The sequence below is a fragment of the Malus sylvestris genome, chromosome 13 (genome assembly GCF_916048215.2).
Source record: "Malus sylvestris chromosome 13, drMalSylv7.2, whole genome shotgun sequence".
NCBI lineage: Eukaryota > Viridiplantae > Streptophyta > Magnoliopsida > Rosales > Rosaceae > Malus > Malus sylvestris.
Genome location: NC_062272.1, coordinates 26,082,482 through 26,103,337, shown reverse-complemented (window position 1 = coordinate 26,103,337; position 20,856 = coordinate 26,082,482). Strand labels below are relative to the sequence as shown.

Sequence of the window (20,856 nt, the reverse complement as noted above, 5' to 3'; positions counted from 1 at the left end):
GACATCTCTTTTAGAGATGCTCTTAAATTTTTCAAGGAAAAGTCCCTTTGTAACAAAAAGAAAATAAATTGACCTTTTTAATATGTAAAATGCTTTAGGATTGGTACCAAATTATTTTCCAAACTGTTTTCCAAAAAAAATATATATATATTTTCCGAACTGTTTCCTATAGAGTAAGAACACTCTTTTTGAATTAGAATATAAACTTGAAATTTGTACAACAGTCATAATTTTAAACTGAATTTGGTGGCTATGTATTCTCCGGTTTAGATTTACAAACATAAAAATTGGAAATTTTGTGTAAAAAAAAACATAAATTCATAAATTCAACCTCAAACAGAGTCGGCTTAGAAGGCAAAAGAGGCATGTATTTTAGGCCTCACTTTAAACGAGGTCTGATAATTTTTCATACTCTTAGACCATTTCCAAAGGAAATGTCAAATTTTAAACATAAAATTTAAATTTGATAGCTTATGTGGTACTTTGACATTTTTTAAAGTTTTGCTCTCCACCCGATATGTCAAATTTTAAACAAAAATAAAAGTTCATATTTATTTTCTTTGCATTGGTAATGAAAGAAAGTGAATTAAAAGGTATAAAAATATTTAAGCATTGCATTGGTAATGAAAAGAAATGAAAATGCAATGCTTTAAACCAAATAAAAAATAAATAAAAAATATGCATTTAGTAATTAATAAAAAAAAATTGAAGGTGCTGTCAAATTTGGCAGCAAGAGGGAGATATGTCATTTCATATCATGCGACATCATATTTGGTTTCTCGATTTGAAAACATTATTGCCGTCTTTTCTTACCATTATTGTTGATTTGGACATTTTGATATCTCCTTTAAAAATGCTCTTATTCTACATGCAACTTAAAACTTTCCTCATTTATTGTATTCTCGAAAAAAAAGAAGGAAAAATAAAAAATTTCTCGTGTTCTCCTCAATCTAATTTGGTGTGCCTGAGTTTCATATATATTGTTTTGGCGATGATTGGTACATTGGATTAGAATGTTTTTTAATTTCACTACTTAATTTAAATAAAATTACATTGAAGTACTAAATTAGAAATGATTAATTGCATTTTTGTCTTAGGCCTCAGTTTGTATATATTGGGACAATTCTACTTCAAATTTCATCTAAACAATTGTTATTTTTAAATCCCATATAAGTAGGAGTTTAAAACAACCACCATATTTGCCACCACCATCAACACCACCACCACTACCAATCTTAACCCCCCTCCCCCAACCCCCCACCATCACCACACCACCACCTTGCCATCACCACAACCATACCCCACCACCATCGTTGTTGCGGGCAACACCCCTCCATCGTCATTGCTGGCAACACCACCTCCATCGTCATTGTTGGCACCACCTGTCACGCCCCGATCCTGACATACGTCCAGGATCGATACATGACATAACCAAATTCCCGCTTCTCTAACATACCTCGCTTCTGGGATATTTACAAGCCTAATTCAATACTCGAATTGCATTGTAATTTTTGTATACTTTATGGTTACATCTAACCTCCTCATTAGACTACCTACGTACCCTCGATAGGGATCAAGCCATTTGTAGTTCACCATTCACAAAATCAAACATTTATCCCCCTGAGTTCAAACAAAAAAGCATATCGATCTGGTTAGAATTAGCCCCCTTCCTTTCTTTTTCCTTTTTCCTCCTGATTCCTTATTTCCCCCTCCTCCTTTTTTTTCAATTTTGATGGTCCACTTAACCCTATATCGATCTGGGCCTCTTACCCACAAAGTGGGAGATAATTAATTCCTAAAATCTATAGTATCACAACTTCAAACATCCGTAACTATACCGTTATAACCCAGACTCGCAAACGGCTTTTGCCTATGTGTTCGTGGTTTCGATATCTATTCGAAAACGTTACTTGTGACCTCGAAATGTCAAAGAGTAAATAATAATTTTCTAAACTTCACTCTTCGTAACTAGTTTAATTGAAATCTAAATTCAAATAAATTAATATAAATTCTCAAAAAATAATATAAAATCTCAATAATACAAATACGTAGATTATAATAGTGAAATCCAGGATCGGGATTTCACACCACCACCACCATCATTGTGTCCAACACCACCATCTTGACATGACCTTGACCATGACCACCACTGTGGATGCAAATTTCTTCCTCCTTGCTCTTGGAAAAAATTGCACCTACAAAACCAAGGCCAAGAGCCTCACATGCCCATGATGAATGGCGGAGGGGGGGGGGACTTTGGCCGAAGAACCTCCGATGCCAAAGTTAGAATTTTTAAGGAAAAAGTGTTTGGAGAATTAAGAGAGTTTAGCACGAGAATTCCAATCGAGTTTTGGAGAGAATGAGAGGCCTTTTATAGGGGTGTGGCCAGCCTCCTTGGGTGAGAGAGGACCGGCCACTTGGTTCTCTTTGTGGGCTAGGTTCTTGATTTGTGTTTAATTGGGTACAATTGAATAATTAACTAATTAATTAGTCAATTAATAGAATAATTGCCTAATTGATTAGCTAATTAATATAATAAAAAGTGAAAGATTTGGAAGTTACCTTGTGGAGAGGATTTGACGAGGATGGATGAAATAGGTTTTGAATTGTTACCTATTTTGGGCACTTTTGACTTGGTTGAGGGATGATTACCCGCTGCTCGCGTGTAGGAATCCCGATATGCCTCAAGGGTATTTTTGTCCTTTTCTATACAAAAATCCACGTGTCGTCTTGTGATTATTTTTGGCTCCACAAATGCCCCCACACCTATTGGGCTTCTCGTAGGAAATGGCAGCAGGTGTAGAGATCTTCTTGCTTTAGGAAACGTAGGATTGTTTCCTATTTTGATGTTGATTCCCTTTTTAATAGGAAATTAGATCCTTCTAGGAAAGGGAAATAAATTTCTCTCAAAGTCTATTTAAGTCCACCTTAAATGGGTTATTAAATCAACTTTGGAGAGCGATTTATTCTACCTTACAAGAAAGAGAGCTTAGAGGATATTTGTTCCCCCTTCTCTAGCAATCTTCTACATCTTGCCCGTGCAAAGGACCGTCTTTCGTTGCTTTCTTTGTCTTCTCCGCACCGTACCGAGGTAAGAAAAATTTAATTTTCCTTGTCTTCTTCTTGGATAGTGATGTCACGAGACAGCCGTCAGGGTGGTGAGGCACGTCGGCTAGCAGGGACCAGGAGTAGGCTTGGCATGGGCCGATGAGGTGTTATGGCAGGGACCACTGCTTGGGTTGCTCGGCTTGGCTAGAGCCAATGGCAGCTTACGTGGCTAGGGCTGCAAATTGAGGCACTGGGGCGCAGTGCTAGGTGAGCCACATGGCTCATGTCTTTTGGGCTCTTGAACCTAATGAGAGCTAAGCCAGCGATTGAGAGAGATAAGGAGGTCGCGAGCCTCATGGGCTGCTGAAATGCTAGGCATGCAGGCCTCCTACTTACTGGTTTTAGAGAAAAAATTAGGGAAAAGCTAGTATGGGTTAAGCTCCCTTACTGAGTACAGTGAATGACATTAGCTGCTTAGTCCTTTTCGCCGGGAGAAAGGTGGGCTGCTCCCGAGAGAGAAGGTAAAGAGGATAAAGGCAAATGTATTGGCTCGTCTGATCATTGTCGTGGAGCCTACTATTAATGAAGGTGGAAAAAACAGATCTTCCCCGCCTGCTTAAGAGATGCCAGTTAAGGAAAAAACTGAAAACTTCCTCCGCTGCTCATGAGGGTCGGCCTACTGCCGAGAGGCCTATGATTGACATGACTTCTTCCAATGGGAAGAAAAATGAGGCTGCTAAATCTGAACCTACAGAACCTTACATGTCGAGAATGGCTAGTACAACTGCTAATAGGATTGCTCAGCGTAGAGTTCATGTCATGCCCTCAGTGCTGAAGTCTGTACCAAGATGTCCGTTGGGAGCTAAGTTTGGTTTACCTTTGGAGAGGCTTGTTATTATGAAGAGCGATAAGGTGGAATCAGCTGTTAAAGTGGCGCCAATGCCCACTTCCCCTGCTGTTGAGACTGATTCTCCTGCTGGAAATGAGGAGACTGCTTGTGTGGGCAGCTGTGAGAAATCCACTAAGCCAGTTTTTTGGGAGGCTGCTGAGATTTGTGCACTTTTGAAACCAGGTCTGTTTGAAGGCATGGGCACTTGTGCCAAGTTTGTCGATGGCGTTAGAAGGGTTGTTTGCCCAGGTTCCTTTGCGAAGCATATAACCGAGTATAGGAAGACTGCCCTACTTGCCATGATGCAGAAGATGACTATTCTGGTAGCCAAGTCTATGATCCTTGACCAAAAGGATACCAAGGTTGCCAAGGAAATGGCAAGGGTTGTGGCAGTTGAAGCTTATTCTTTAGCTGAGAAGATCAAGAGGTTGGAATATGAGCTCGTCACTTTGAAAGGGTCTAATATTTATGCTCCCACTTCTCTGAAACTTGATATCGCTCGCCAAGGGATCATCGACTTAAAGACTAAGCTTAACGTGATCCAACTTAAGTATGAAAGTGCAGAGAAGGAGATCGGATATGATATACCTTAGATTCAAGATCTTGATCGTGCCATTTTTTAGCTTCGTTCTGTTGCTTATGCAAAGGATAAAGAGTTGATTGCTGCTTATAACCAAGTGATCCACTTCAAGAAGGTCATTGATAGGCTTGAACCCCAAGTGTTGGAACTCCAAGGTGCACTGAAGATCAACGAAAGTTTGAAGTAAGAAGTGGATGAGTTGCAGCGCATCCATGTTCATCTGCTCGAGGAGATCGGGCAGCTGAAAGATGTGAACGCTAGGCTTGAGGCTTCGCTTGTTCAAAGTCAAGCTGATTTCTATAAGCTGAGTTATGTAGATTATCTCTTTGGTAGACCATCTAACTTTGAGTTTGCCAGGAGAGACTTCGAAACTTTCTTTATTTCTCTAAAAGACTTGCTTGCCTTTACTTTTGAGACATTCATTGGTGAAGTAGTCGGAGATGTTGGTGCCTAGGCTAGAGCGACCGGGGGTGACACGCTGAATGGTGTCGATGCTGAGAATGTCACGATTGCTAAAGGTGTGGCGACCGAGTAGTCGTGCCTGCTGAAGGGTAATCTTCTAGGTAGTCTTTAGGATTTTCTTTGTTTCCCTTGTTGCTTTTTGCTTTGCTTGAACTCATTCAGTCTTTGCTAGTTGTTTATCAATTTTGCTAGAAAATTTAATAAACTTGCTTCCTTCGCTCTTCTCCATCTTCGCTTCTTTCATTCATGCCCTAACTTTTAGACTTTATAGACCAGTGGCAGGCATGCTATTTTTCTATAAGCAGACAGGCCTACATAGCCGATGCAGCCATAAGTGTTGGTGTAGAACTTTGCAAATTTGTTAGCCATAGAGTCGGCAGCTGGACGCCTTACTTACAGAATCAGACAAGTCCGCGTGACCACTAAGCTGTTAACCTTGGTTTTCTCCAATTTTTTAGGTTGAGTAGCAAGTATCACAACACTTTAGGACTTGGTGTAGGTCATTCCGCACTTGGCAGAGGTGAAGCTTATCGACTATGTAGCATGTCGGTAGTGAATAAAGCTTCGTATATGCATGCTAGCTTGTTTAACCTTTCACAAGAATGTGCGGTTGTATAAGTCTAACGTGGATTTACTGCTCAAATGGCAAGTCATAGGCAGTCTTCTGGAAACTGTAGGCTACCTTAGTGTACTCGGTAGCAGCTTTAGGGTTTCAGAGCAACCATTTGTAGGACGTACTGCGTAATATGCCCCCTCTATCTCTAGGGGCCCATTTCCCCTCTGATTAGGCCAAGAGACCCAAAATCCTTCAGCTAGCTAAGCCTTGAAAAAGGCCAATGTTGCTACTTCTAGGAATCCCGACGTAAGCCATCGTGCACCTAGTTATACCAGGGCAGCCTGGCTCATCCACGTCTGGATATTTAGAGTGTAAGTTTATCTTCTCGCCTTAGAGAGCAGATCCATGTAGATGTTGGGGAATTGGTTTACCCTCTCATACTAGAGAGCAATTAGTTTACCCTCTCGCATTGGAGAGCAAACCCATGTGGGTGTCGGGGAATTAGTTTACCCTTTCGCACTGGAGAGCATGGTTGGTCCCTCGGGGGGGGGCGCAATTCCTGCGATGAGTCCCTAAGAAGGGCACAGTTTTCTTTTGAAGTGCAAGAGTGATCAGTTTTTGTAAGCATGTAGCCGAGCCAAGTTGCAGATTACTTCTAAATTCCTTATAGAAAAATGAGTGAAACGAACAAGAACTTAGTTGTAAGGTAGGAACTGCATAACAACTGGATAGTCATCGGCTTGTGAGGTGGTGCATGTGGAGCTGTTTGAGTCTTCGGGCTTTGATGTAGCGGGAGGTTACACATGGTACTTACTCAGATTGTAGGCACTCCATTATTTTTTGATCTTTTTGTTGTTTCATGGTGGCAAGGGTGTAATTACTTTTGCCACCTAATTTGATGATCTTGTACGTACCTTCCTAGATGGGATCCATCTTTTTGGATCCTTCTCCGTGGGCAGTGATGAAGGCTTTTCTTAGGATTATATCTCTAGGCTGGAGCTGCTAGATCTTGGCCCTTTTGTTGTAGTTAGAGATGAGCTGCTATTGGTAGGCTACGATGCGAGTAATGGTATGCTCGCGCTTCTCCTCTGCCAGATCTGAGCTTGTGGTCATCTCTTTACTGTTCTGCTCAAAGCTTGGTAGTAAAGCAGTGATACTTGGCTTGACGACATAAGGATGAATGATTGCTTCTGAGCTAAATGCGAAAGAGAAAGTAGTATCACCGGTTGCTCGTCTTTTGGCGGTGCAATATGCCCATAGACATCCGGTGAGTTCGTTTGGCCATTTTCCCTTCTTGCTGGTAAGGGATTTCTTGAGGCATTTGAGGATCATCTTGTTGGATACTTCGGTCTACCTATTGCCTTAAGGATATCTTGGCGTGGCCATGTGCTGCTTGATGCCATATTTTTGGAAGAACTTCACCAAATCTTTGCCAACGAATTACAGGTTGTTTTCAGTGATGATGGATTGAGGGATGCCAAATCAGAAATTAAGTTCCTCCATATAAAGTGTTCTATGTCCGTTTGAGTCGTAGTAGTCATGGGCTCCGCTTTTACCCATTTGGTGAAGTAGTCAGTTGCCACGATCATCATGCCTCTGCCCCAGTTCTAGGCAACATAGGTCCTACCAGGTTGATTGCCCACTACATGAATGGTCAAGGACTCGTCTGCGGGTGTAGCTCGTTGGCAGACAGTGATGGTACCAGATTGTAGCGTTGGCCACGGTTGTACTTTTGTACTAACTCCTTAGCGTCTTGGTGCATAGTAGGCCAGTAGTAGCTTGCATTAAAAGCCTTCTGTGCTAAGGATTGACCTCTGGAATGGTTTCCAAAAAAGCCTTCATGCATTGACCTTAGAACTTTTAGGTCGTCAGGAGGCTCTAGGCAGTGAAGATGTGGTCCACTGTAAGATCTTTGGATGAAAATGTGGTTCCACATGTATTAGTGTGCTGCCTTTACTTAGAGTTTTCTAGACTCCAACCTTTCCGTGGAGAATGTGCCATTGACTAGGTAGTCTATAATATAACTTTGCCAGTTTGGAGTTGTACTAACCTGTGACACTTCGGCTACTGGCTTTGCCTTTATGCTTGGCTTGTCTAGATACTCCACAGGAATAGAACGTTTAAGTTGGTGGTTGAGAGTGAAGCCTAGGTCAGCTAGTGCGTCCGCGTGAGTGTTGTCTGCCCGTGGAACTTAAGTGAGGGTGTAAGTCTGACACGCCTCAAGTAGTCTGGCTCTGGAAATCAGAATGAATTGCAAGCTTTTTCATCACCAAGTCTTTTGCCATTCAGAGGCCTGCTAGTACGGTCTCGTACTCTGCTTCATTGTTGGATGCTTTGAAGCCTAAAATGATCGCCTGCTCGGGCATCGAACCGTCTGGGGTGATAAGGACTACGCCTGCTCTTGAACCTTTGTAGTTCGATGCGTCGTTGACATGCAAATGCCAGAAGTCTTCATCGGGTGGAGCAGGCATGGCTAGGGCGTGGTCGGCTACTTCCAGGGTGTCATTGGGCCGTTCTGTTGGGTCGTGAATGCATGGTAGGGAACTATGGAGCTGGGGCCATGCTATACGTAGTAGAAGGTGGTGTTCGACTGCCAGTACATGTTACTCCTATGTAGAATCTTTTGGGGCTACGAGGATAAAACTTTTTTCAGAGTGTGTCCTTCTAGTGTTTGTCTGCCTTTGGCGCGACTTTGGGCTGAGTTGTTGTGTTCGTCAGAAAATTTTACATCCGCCAGCGTCTACGCCTTTATCATTGCTCGTTTGGATTGGGCGGAATAGTGAGTCATAAGGATGACTACGTGCGTCTGAAGGTAAAACTTGAGCTTCCAGGTTGCAACAACTATCGATAAAGTTAGCTTTTGAATTTTTGGTAACATCGAGGATAGCTTTTGAACTATGGAATACAGGTAGTCGGGCCCCCAGCTCTTCTCATATAATGGTAGAGCTTGGAAACTGTATCTCCTTGAGCAGTAGAAGTGTGGTAGACTCCGAGTGAGATTTTAGTTGGGAAATGTCAAATTTTCAGAAAAATATGGTGAAAATGCTCCGGTTCGATCGTCGGTCTGGAAATTTGGAACCGGGACGGTTGAACTAATCTTGGATCGATTGGGATGCTTGGAAGGCCATGGGAGCAGGCTGGGCCACGGAAGTGGGTTGCTCGGTGGGATCAGGCTAGGCCACGGGAGCAGGCTAGGTCGTAGTGTAGGCTGGGCCACGAAAGTGGGCTACTCAGTGGGACCAAGCTAGGCCACATGAGTGGGCTACTTGGTGTATGGCGCACGTGGGTGCAAGGCTAGGGCTCGGCTTGGCAATGCATTGGGCTCGCATTGGGTTTGGATGGCACGAGCCGACTCGACTAGGGCTTGGGCCCTTGAAAGTTGAAGTGGCACGCCTCGAGTTGTGGTAGTGGCTCAATGAACCTCACCATAGGTGGGCACCGTGGTGGCATCGCGGTGGTTGCCATGGTGGAGCCTTGTGGTGGTGGTGCCGCTCCACTTATTGTCACGTTTAGCCTCGTGGATCATTGTGGTCCCATTTCTTGAGCATTGGAATTTTTGTTCATTGAAGTTTCTAAAATTCTAGCCATTGTACTTTTCTTTTACGTTTTATCAAAGAATTTTTGCAAATAAAAAATTCTAAAAATAAGAATGTATAAAAAATCTACAAATGGACAAGAAAATAGAAAACCTTGGATGCAAGAGTCTTCTACGAGTGTGGGACTCAACTCTTAATGAAAGCACCAATTTGTGGATGCAAATTTCTTCCTCTTTGCTCTTGGACAAAATAACACCTACAAAACAAATAACACCTTAGGTCAAGGCCAAGAGCCTCACACGCCCATGATGAATTGGGGTGGGCTTTGGCCGAAGAACCTCCGATGCCAAAGTTAGAATTTTGAGGGAAAAGTGTTTGGAGAATTTAGTGAGTTTAGCAAGAGAATTCCAATTCAGTTTTGGAGAGAATGAAAGGCCTTTTATAGGGGTGTGGCCGACCTCCTTGGGTGAGAGATAACCGGCCACTTGGCTTTCTTTGTGGGCTAGGTTCTTGATATGTGTTTAATTGGGTATAATTAAATAACTAACTAATTAATTAGTCAATTAATAGAATAATTGCCTTATTGATTAGCTAATTAATATAATAAAAAGGGAAGGATTTGGGAGTTAACTTGTGGAGAGGATTTGATGAGGATGGATGAAATATGTTTTGAATTGTTACCTATTTTGAGCACTTATGACTTGGTTAAAGGATGATTGTCCGCTACTCACGTGTAGGAATCCTGATATGCCTCAAGGGTATTTTTGTCTTTTTATCCAAAAATCCACGTGTCGTCTTGTGATTATTTTTTGCTCCACAACCACCATTGTTAAATACTAGTTTTACTGTTTGGCTTCCCTTATCAAATCTTGTATCTGGTAGTACACATGCTTATAGTTTAGAATTAGGGTGCAATGCTAATCTGGAATTACTACTGGGGATTGAACTTGTCAAAGCACTAGCTATCTTCGCTACAAAAGGTTATCATACATTTGCATATGCATGTCAAGCTTATTTTTCGAGAATTCCTTTTGTCTACTATAGGTGTCTAGTCAGAAGTTTCATTTGTTTTCCAACTGTTTAGGCACGCAAAATAAGACAGCCCACATAGGCCATCTAATACATTTTCTTGTACGTGGATCTCTCACCCTTGATCTGGGAAGGTCCCTTTGGCTCATGACACGTGTCTCCTTGTTCCCATTATTTGAAACATCCATCTCTTCCATTATAAGGGTTTTCAAGGTTTCATTTGTTCCTTGGTTAGGATTTTCAAATTTTCACAAAAAGAGTGCATTTAGCTTAGAGCTACCTCTTAAGCTTCTAAATCGAAACCCTAGCCACAAAACCATCTCATGCACAAACACCCAATCACTGCATATTAGGGTTGCATTGTTTTAATGGTTTTGCATTATGATTTTGGTCTAAACCTAAGTTTTCATATCCTTCATAGACCATTCCCTCGGATTCATGTTAGGTTCTTCTTCAACTGTTTGACTGAAGAACCTAAATGGTCAGTTGAATTCAAATCTCTTGTACAAATCATAAAATCATATCACATCATTGATCGTGTTAATGGGTTGGACTCAGTGGAGAGTCACCGATTTTTTAACCTAAAGGTGGGTTTTTCTAGTAAAAAACTTCCTTGTGTTCAATACTTTACAAAGCCATATTTATAACCTTGTTGGAACTAAACATTGTAGGGTTAGCTAGTATTGACACTTTATTAATCAAGTGAACTTAACTCAAGTACTAAGATTAAAACTTAAATAAAGTTTATATTGTTAAGTTTTAACCTTCTAAGTTTGTTTGATTTATGTGCTTGTGGGATTCTTACAATTTGTACTCAGTTGACTAGTGCATTGGCTAGTCAATATAGTGGCTTTTTAGTTTTTATTGTAGGGTATTCCACCTGGTACCAATTTCAATTGGTATCAGAGCCTTGCTCTAGACATACATAGAGTAGTCTGGGATTATACTGGTATTGGGTGGACTCACATCATGGATCGTGATCGTGTTGCTAGATTTGTTCTTTGATGGCATGAATTATGCAGAGTGGAGTGATAAGTTTCAAATATTCCTTAAGGCACATGATTTTCTTGCAGTTGATTATCTTACTTCCTTTTAGAACTGTTGATGGGGAGTTAGTGATCAAACCAAAAAGTGAATGGACTACTGGTGAAGTAACATATGCCATGGCAAATAGAAAGGCACGAAATGCCATTGTATCAACCATATCACTAACTCAGTTTGCTCATATTCATTGTTGCATAACTACCAAGCAAGCTTGGGATAAACTCTGAATCCTTCATGAAGGTGACAAACAAGTGAGGGATTTGAAACTTCAAATGACCCTCTTAAAGTTTAAAGATTTGAGAATGCTTGAATCTGAAACCTTTTCTGCCTTCTATGAAAAAGTTGAAATGTTGACAAATGAAGCCTTGGGATTGGGGAAACCTATTTGTGAAACAATAATTGTTCAAAAGATCTTAAGATCTTTGCCAGAAAAGAGATTCTAAGCAAAGAATGTTGTCATCCAAGAGTTTCAAGATTTAAATGAGATTAAGCTCGAGAAGTTAGTTGGGAAACTCGTTACTTATGAGAGGGAACTAGACATGGATGATGGTGTCTCCAAGAAGGGAAAAGATGTTGCTCTTCAAAGTGTCGATAACAACAAAGTTATAAGTGACACATGTGAACAGTTCTCTGAGTATGATCTTGCATTATTTGTCAAGCAATTTAGAAGAGGTCTAAAAAACAAAGGAAGAGATGTCAAGTGGTCTAAGGGGTCATTAAACAATTGTGGGAAACTTTTCTCTGGTGAAAAGTCTAGTGATTCCTTAGGAATGATGGCCACTTGGAATGACAATGATGATCAAGATTCTGTGTGATCAGACAAGTCATTAGATAATGAAAAAGAGATTGTTGCATTCGTTACATCTGTGATGGATCATCTTCCAGTGAAAAGAATGTGTTGGTGGATGATACTAATGTGTCATCATCTTAGGAGTTGTCAAGCCGATATGAATCTCTTGTTGATGAGTGCTTCAACATTAGATAATATTGAGCTTACCAAAAAGGTATATGTGTTGCAAGAAGAGGTTGTGTCTCTCCGACTAGTCAGATCAGAACTGAGTGACAAAATCATACTATTAGAGGATGAACTTCACAAGCTAAATGAAAGAGGCTCCTTCTATGGTGATGATGATGAAAATGATGACTTAATCGTCTTTCTTAAAGATCATGTTCAGAGTTTAATGATACCACATGAAAGTTTGCTTCAACAAATCCATTTGCTACGGGAAAACAATGAATTGTATCGAGAAGCTAATTTAAAGATGTTTTATGAATTGAATGAGGCTATAGGCAAGTTAAATTGTTTGTCTATGGGTGCTGACTTATCAGAAAGAGTATTCGCTATAGGTGCTGACCCACCATCCATCGTCACCATTACCACCAAGGGCACCACTATAACTATGGGTTGAGAATGAAACTTACATTGATGAGAAAAGGAACCTTGCATGGGTTTACAAGGAGTTCCACTACTCCCTATATGCTCAAATTGATTTTATGGTGAAATCTCAACTGTCATCATATCTACTTTGATTGCTTGTACGAAATCCTTCAATTGAGAGATTGTGCTTCCTTAAATAGATTTCCTAACTATTTACTGTTGCTACCTAATGATAGATATTAGACAGCTTAATAACACACATGATGATAGACTATTTCATAAGTGGGTTACAAATAAAAAATGTTACTCTTATCACATATTTGTATCAATTTCTAAAAAAGATAGAACTCACATATGTTGGTGTGTCATGCGTTACTGGAGCCAGCTGCAAGTAATGGTTATGACTCATTAGTCGCACGTTACCAAGGGCCAGCTGGAAATGGACAATTGAAAATGAGCTGAATTGAGCTGCCCGAGAGACTTATTCCATGCCCCACAAGAGTGCAACCAAGTGACCCCGTTGCCGGTCCAAATTGTCTTTAGTCTCATGCCTCTTACCAAAAGCTAAAGGCCAAAACTCTAATCAAGTTTTTCTATTTAATCATGTTCGTTGTTTTCGTTTAATTTATTTAATAATTTGAAAACTAAAAATAAAAATGAATGTGTGAAAGTCACCTCCATTTGTACAAAACCTTTCAAACAACCAACCGAAAATGCATCTTGAATTTTTACATCTAAATAAAAATATAATAAAGTAACTCATGTAACGACATAAAAGTAGAAAAATTAATGCTTTTGGGATAAAATTTGATAACTTTTTGAGCCCGGCATGGTTCACTACCCACATCACACATACTATTTTAACTTAACCATTTATTACTAGGTGTTGAGTTTTGTTACAAAAGTTACCATTGATAATTAGTAATGAAACTTCCACATATAAGCTATGTATTATTTTGTTATATTTTCAATGTGGGGCTCTATTCTCTAATACAACTTTGCTGTATTAGCCTCGTTTTATGATTCTCTCGGGGAAGCTTATATGAGGGGTTTTAACTCGTAAGGTATTGTAACCTTTTGTTTTCTCTTTCCTTTTTATGATATCCACAAAAAAAGGGGACTTACCCAATTCTTATTGTATATAAATTACAGTTTGATATGTGCACACAAAAAAATTTCTTTTTCAATTTCAAAAAAGTTTTACTAGATATGTGGTGTATTATAATTCGTAAGTAAGAAAGAATGACTTCTTAACCACTGTTCTAAAACTAAACACATGTGCATCGATCATTTATTTAATAGAAATAATGAATCGTTACATGAAGGAGGCAAAATTATTTTTCCAAAAGACCCTTATCAACCATCTATAAAAGCAAATTATCCCATGCGTGGATAACCATCATTTCTGCCAAGTCCCACAAAACCCACCACACCCACAAAAACTGGACAAAACACGTCCTTGAAGTTTGAATCAACACATAAGAAACAGACATCCCTTGGCTCTGACCCTCCTCTTCCTCTTTCTCCTTAAATTGAGAGAGGACTTCGGTCCACTTTGTTTCTGCTTCTCACTTGAGAGCAGGCTCTGGCTGGAGATTTGTTGCTCAATTGCTCATTTGCTCTGCATATGAAAAAGTGCTTTTCACAGTTCAGAAATTTGCAGCAATGAAATACATTAGAACAAACAGCCTGAAAAGGCTCTTCTCCCTCAAATGGAGAAGCCTAGAGGAACCCACAAGCCCCAATGGCTCCAAAGGCGAAGAAAACAATGAAATCTTGAAGAATGTTGAAGCAAAAGAGCCTTCTCCAAGACCCACTTGGAAATGCTTCTCCTATGAAGAGATTTCTGATGCCACAAATGCTTTCAGCTCAGGTAGGTTTTTGTTTGTTTTCCTTCAAAAACTGTTTGATCCTCTCTGGGTTTTGTCTGGGTGATTGAAATTTGATAATTTTCACATTTTGTGATGTGGGTTTTGGCAGATAATCTGGTTGGGAAAGGAGGGTATGCACAAGTGTACAGAGGAATTCTAGAAAATGGTGAGGAGATTGCAGTGAAGAGGCTCACAAAAGCTGTGACAGATGAGAGGAAAGAGAAGGAGTTCTTGAATGAGATTGGGACCATTGGACATGTTTGCCACCCAAATGTTCTGTCTCTTGTGGGTTGTTGTATTGACAATGGCCTTTATCTCATCTTCCACTTCTCCTCCAAAGGCTCTGTTGCTTCTCTTCTCCATGGTAAACATTCCACAATAATTTGTTTAGGGGGGCGATTTCTGCACACCCTCTTGCTTCTGGCCCTTGATTATTCTTTAAAAAGGCGTGCAGAAATCATTTTCTGCCAAAGTAACAATCTAGCAATCTTGTTTTGCTTATTGGGTTTTAATTTCTTGGTTATTTTCTTATATTTTTCTTGAAACCTTGTTGTAGATGAGGATTGGCCACCTATGGATTGGAAAACAAGGTACAAGATAGCTATTGGGACAGCAAGAGGCCTCCATTACTTGCACAAGGGCTGCCAGAGAAGGATAATTCACAGGGACATTAAGTCTACAAATATTCTATTGACTCTGGATTTGGAACCACAGGTACACATAAAACCATAGTCTCTTGCTATTTTTGTTACTCAAGATTTGAGAATAATTTATTGAATTTGATGTTTTTAATGTTTGAAATGTTACAGATATCAGATTTTGGTCTGGCAAAATGGCTTCCATCTCAGTGGACTCATCATTCAATTGCTCCAATTGAAGGGACATTTGGGTACTCAATCTTAATAATTACAAGCTTTTATCCATTAAATCCAATGAAGTATTAATAACTTTAATCCAGATTTCAAAATGGTTAATTGTTTTTCTTTTTTTTTGCCAGAACAAATGATTAATTGTTGATGTTCTATATATTTTGCAGGCATTTAGCACCAGAGTACTACATGCATGGGATTGTGGATGAGAAAACCGATGTGTTTGCTTTTGGAGTAATTTTGTTAGAGCTCATCTCAGGGAGGAAACCAGTGGATGGGTCTCACCAAAGCTTACATAGCTGGGTAAGTAAATGGAAACCCTTTCAAATCTTATTATATGATTTAGTCTATTAATTACAAGTTAACATATTCCTCGGCTGGGAAGGACTTACATATACTCCTCGACATTTTAAGCTAAAAATATATTATCATTTGTTTTAACATTACCACGACCACATATAATTATACTGGTCTTAGACGCTGTCTAATGAAATGCTTGCAAGTCTTTGTCCTATTATTTCTTAACGACTAATTGAAAATATATGTATTATATTTTGCAAATTGTTGTGGTTCGAATGGAATTTTAAATGTGTTTTCAACAGGCAAAACCAATTTTGAATATTGGGGAGATTGAAAGGCTAGTAGATCCAAGGCTGAGAGGGGCCTATGATGTTACACAGTTGAAAAGACTTGCCTTTGCAGGATCTATGTGCATTAGAGCATCTCCAACATGGCGCCCTTCTATGACCGAGGTACCTATTTATTTTACTTATAATAAGCTCATGCGGTGCCTTAATATAACAACGCATTACATATTAATAAACTTATCATATATGAGTCTGACGTATTCAACAAATGACAATGTCACACGATCGTAATTATATTAGAAAATCATATCTTTATAGATGTTTGTGTTTCAATAGTAAAATTCTGATTGACTAGTCACCTAAATAGCTATTTTCACAAAAATTGAAATGTGGGGTTTGTTTAAAGCACTTGTGTTACATTCACAAAAAGATGCTTATAATTTAAAAGCACTTTTAATTATCAAAAGTTTACACAAGTGCTTGGGTTATCTACATGAGCTAGCTACTTAGTTACAGTAGCCGTACTTATGGTTTAAAAATGGTATGTGGTTGCTTGTCTGTAATGACTTTCTGCATCATTTTTCACCAGTTATAACCAGAAACAAGAAACTAATTGTATTTAGCTTTCTCTTTGGGAGTTGGTACATGGCAGGCCATTTGTTTTTTTTTTTTTTTTTTTTTCACGCAATGCCTATTGTCCAACAAATGGTTCCTTCCCACCTAACCTTAATATTTATGCTAAAATAAAGATGTGATCACGCAATCATGCACCATGTTTAGGAAAAAAGATTAAGATTTGATCACCAAAATGATTGTGAGAGTGGGTCCTAATTTGCCTTATTTTTTTAAGTGGTTCTTTTCATTTAACTATTGAATACATAGGCAAAAATGCACAATGTAAATCACAAATTCTTCATCTCATATCATTTCCCCTTGCATAAGTTCATAAGTTTAACATAGAACTATATTAAGATAATTGTACCATAATATACTCTTTCGGGTCTGTACACCTTTTTCTTTCTTCTGCACACATCTTTTTAATTTAGGGCATTTAAAATGAATAAATCAAAGGAGACATAATAGACAAAAGTAAAAAAAGATGGACAGAGAAAAAAGAGTGCAGAAATCATTATCCAATCTAATTAACGAGCTTTGTGAGTTTAGTATACTTGTTATGGTTTGTATATGTAAAATATATCAACATGTAGTAACTTAATGTGCCACTATATTTGCAGGTATTGGAGGTGATGGAATCAGAAGGGGAAATAGACAAAGAGAGGTGGAAGATGGCAGAGGAAGAAGAAGTAGATGAGTTTTGGGGTTTTGAGGATTTAGAATATGAATGCAACACTTCCTTCTCAGTTTCACCACACGATTCCCTTTCAACAGGAAGTTGTTAATTAGATGTAATAATTATGGTTCAAGAGCTAAAAAGAAAAGGGGTTGGGGACGAACTTTATGTCAATTATTATTATTTTATGTGACTTCCTAACCTCAATTTTTATCAACGTGTACATATAAATAGGCTTACCTTACAATTAAACCCTATTTTTTGAAAAAAAAAAAAATAGGAATCCTTTTGTATGAAGGACAGTGTGCATATATTTATTTATAAAGCAAAGGTTGTTGCAAATTTGCAAGGCCACTTCACGTGATGTGTTAATAGTGATTTGACTCCAGAGCGCTGGACATCTATTACTTTTGTACGATTGTGAAATTGAGACCAAAAAAGGAGGCTGAAATGGTGGAATACGTTTAATTGCATACTATCAATTCACTCAGCCACCACTAAATTTAGGAAAAATTTGTATAAAAACCCCTGAAAAACTAAAAACAATTAAGAAAGAACCATACAAATGCTTTTATATATATATATATATATATATATATATATATATATATATATATATTTTAGGCCCTAAATAGTGTTTTTTATTTATTTATTACAAGCTATATTCTATGTCACATCCTGGCCCAGGAGGGACCACTTCCTGGGCCCGCTCCATCACCGTAGCACAATATTGTCCGCTTTGGGCTTACCATTCCCTCACGGTTTAATTTTTGGGAACTCACGAATCACCTGTGCGTCCACAGCACCATTTCATATATATGCATCAAATACTAATTCATATATTTCATGTATATGTATGCATGGCATTTTTTCTGAAAAGTGTTAAAGGATTGTGATTTGAGATATTTGCTGATATATATGGTTATATAAATTATTTTCTGGGAAAGTATACAGGTGTTTCAGCAAGGGGTTATGAATGTTGATAAATGAGATATTCTTGAAAAACTTTATTTTCGCCCACTCACGTTTTTTGTTTTGCGCCCCTCTAGGTTCTAGTAGCAAAGTTCCTTATCGACGAGGATTTGTGGCATGTCCCTGTTAAGATGGCTACTTTTGTGGGTATGGTTTCTACCTACATTGCTGTACTTGACTATGCTCTGACATCACGTGTGATTTGGGTTCATACCTACGCACAGTGCACTCTGTTATTTAGGCACCTTTAGGTTTAAATTTATTCGCATCTTTCCTTATCATCACTTTATGGCTTCGTCACCTTCTAGGTGGCGGCCAACACAGCTCGATTCGAAGTTCTAATGGACATTCCGGATCGGGGTGTGTCATTCTACACTAAGAGAAGCATAGAGGATTTGAACTTGGAAAAGAGTTTAAACTTTAAAGTTTGTATTCTTGTGGCAAAAAATGGATGAGATAATAAGTGAAAGGTTCAAAATTCAATTTACTCTGATATAACAAAATAAAAGAACCTTAATTTTTTTAGGTTTAGTAGTCACCGTTGATTTGATTTTGATAGTTTTATATAAATTAAAGTTGCAGACTTAGGAGACTAACATGCATGCATGCAAGACAGAGATGGCATTTGGCATGCATAAAAGCAATAAAAAAGAAAAAAAGAGCTAAAAAAATATGTAAAAGAAAGCGAAAGACTAACTAATGGCATATATGTATATGATAAGAATATATCATGCATGAAAGCATGACAGTTCAAAAAGATTTATAATAACAATAGACAATTAACAAGTAATTAAAAGCTTATAAAAATAAAAATAAATAAAAAATAACTCGTTAAACAAGATGGAGTACTTATTAATTTTGCAGGATAAGATGTGCATGTATCATAATATGTAGTCTCAAATATTAGTAGTGGACTATTGACCATATAAGAAATGGCTCCAAGATTCTTACATCATCCCACACGTAACACTATATTTTTATTTCTATCAATAACATATTGTGCTTCTAGTGGATAAGGTTGATAGAATTGTAACAATTGTAGGGGTGGTCATGAAGTTGTGTTATTTTTATTTGAGGAATGCTATATTTACTATTTAGTTGTATCATCATCTATGTAATCTCTCTAATAGAGATAGGGTCTGCAAACTCATATGGATCCCATCTCTATTAGAGAGATGGTACAAATGATGCTACAAATAGATAATGCTAAATTTGTTATGGATTTCTTGATTGTTTGTGGGAATTTTATCTGTTTTAGTTTAGCCTTTCCATGTTGCTTCTTGTGCAATCCTCTCGAAGTTTGTTTGTCTTCTACACATTTTTAATTAATATGTTTTTTTTTTAAATAAATACCAGTAAAATTATAAATAAATAAAATATGATGATATTTATATTAAATTAACACTTGAAAGTCAAACTTCAGAGTTGTCAAGCCTATTGCGTAACTTTCATATTGCAAAAGATGGTTTCATATCTCAATCTACACACTTTTTAAAATTTTCAATCGTCGGATCGAATAAAATGAATAAAATTAAAGAATATAAATTATCAGATGTACGTGAGATTTAAAAAGGAACATGTAGATAGCACGACTCAATACACAATCAAGTATTAGTAACATGTATAATACAAGATGAGACAATGACAGGTTTCATTAGAGCGGATGGAAAAGAGTTTCTTTATGGGGAGACTTTGGATGCGATCCCTAACTATCAATATTCTTTTACTGAAGCCTTATTGGTTTTCAATTTTTTATCGAAGTCCCTGAACTTAATGTGATAATTTATTTCTATGTATGTTACTATATTTTTTAAAATAAAAATTGAGATTTATTGTTGTTTATATTAATGAGATTTTCAATAAAAACCCATAATTTGTGGGATTAAAAATATTAAAATATAAATTATACCTATTGTTGTTAGATTAAATGTAGAATTATGGAGAATAATCCGAATAATGACTTTGAGGTACGACTTGAATCGTTTCCTTAAAGTGTTATTTGCCCCCACTCGAATGAGTTTGCTAAAGGGTTCTTGGCAAATCACTTACAGGATACAACAAAGTATGGAATATTCGATTAGCAAAACCAAATTATATTCCCTTAGAAATAACTAGAAAGAAATTGTATGAATGTGATGAAGAGAGAAAAGAGAGCAAAGAAATTATGTAGACAACAAATTTCTGAATGATATTTCTCTTTTACCAATTTACCATTATATAGGGGAGATTGCACCTGTTAGACATATCTTTTGGTTTTGGATATGCCTTCTCGCCATAGAATACAACTGAATTAATATTAAAGAAATATGCCAATTCGCATGTCTGATGCAAAGCATCAATTACCAAAGGTTGTGTCTGTTAGTAAACTATGCACTAGTCAGACATGGATCATGTCTTTTAGTAAAGTTTGAAAAGTCACAATTCTTTAATCTGATGAAGAGCAACTGTTGGGTAAGTACCCAACTTCTTCCATTCGAATATATTAATATATTATTAAAATATTCAACAATCCCTCCCTATTTTAAGAATATATAGAAAATGATATTACAACAATTCTCTCTTTATAATTATCACAAGCATACCGATATAATCATGCATACAATAAAGGTGTCTTTCGAATTAAACCTTTAATTAGTGTAAGTAATTCAAAGTTATAACGAATGCGATGGTGACCTAAGTTTAAACCACCTATTCTTATGTTAAAACCGAAATCACTACACACATAACTATGTCTTATTTCCTTA

The 20,856-nt window shown here is 37.9% G+C and overlaps 1 protein-coding gene across 1 annotated transcript; it reads left to right on the top strand.

Moving 5' to 3' along the window:
• The first annotated feature begins 13,920 nt into the window (after positions 1–13,920).
• LOC126596902 (probable receptor-like serine/threonine-protein kinase At5g57670) lies at positions 13,921–17,499 on the top strand. Its single transcript, XM_050263596.1, has 7 exons — positions 13,921–14,395; positions 14,503–14,757; positions 14,950–15,107; positions 15,203–15,282; positions 15,430–15,565; positions 15,865–16,014; positions 17,085–17,499. The coding sequence occupies exons 1-7, from the start codon at positions 14,188–14,190 to the stop codon at positions 17,247–17,249; spliced, it is 1,152 nt and encodes a 383-aa protein (XP_050119553.1). The 5' UTR covers positions 13,921–14,187; the 3' UTR covers positions 17,250–17,499.
• The last annotated feature ends 3,357 nt before the right edge of the window (positions 17,500–20,856 follow it).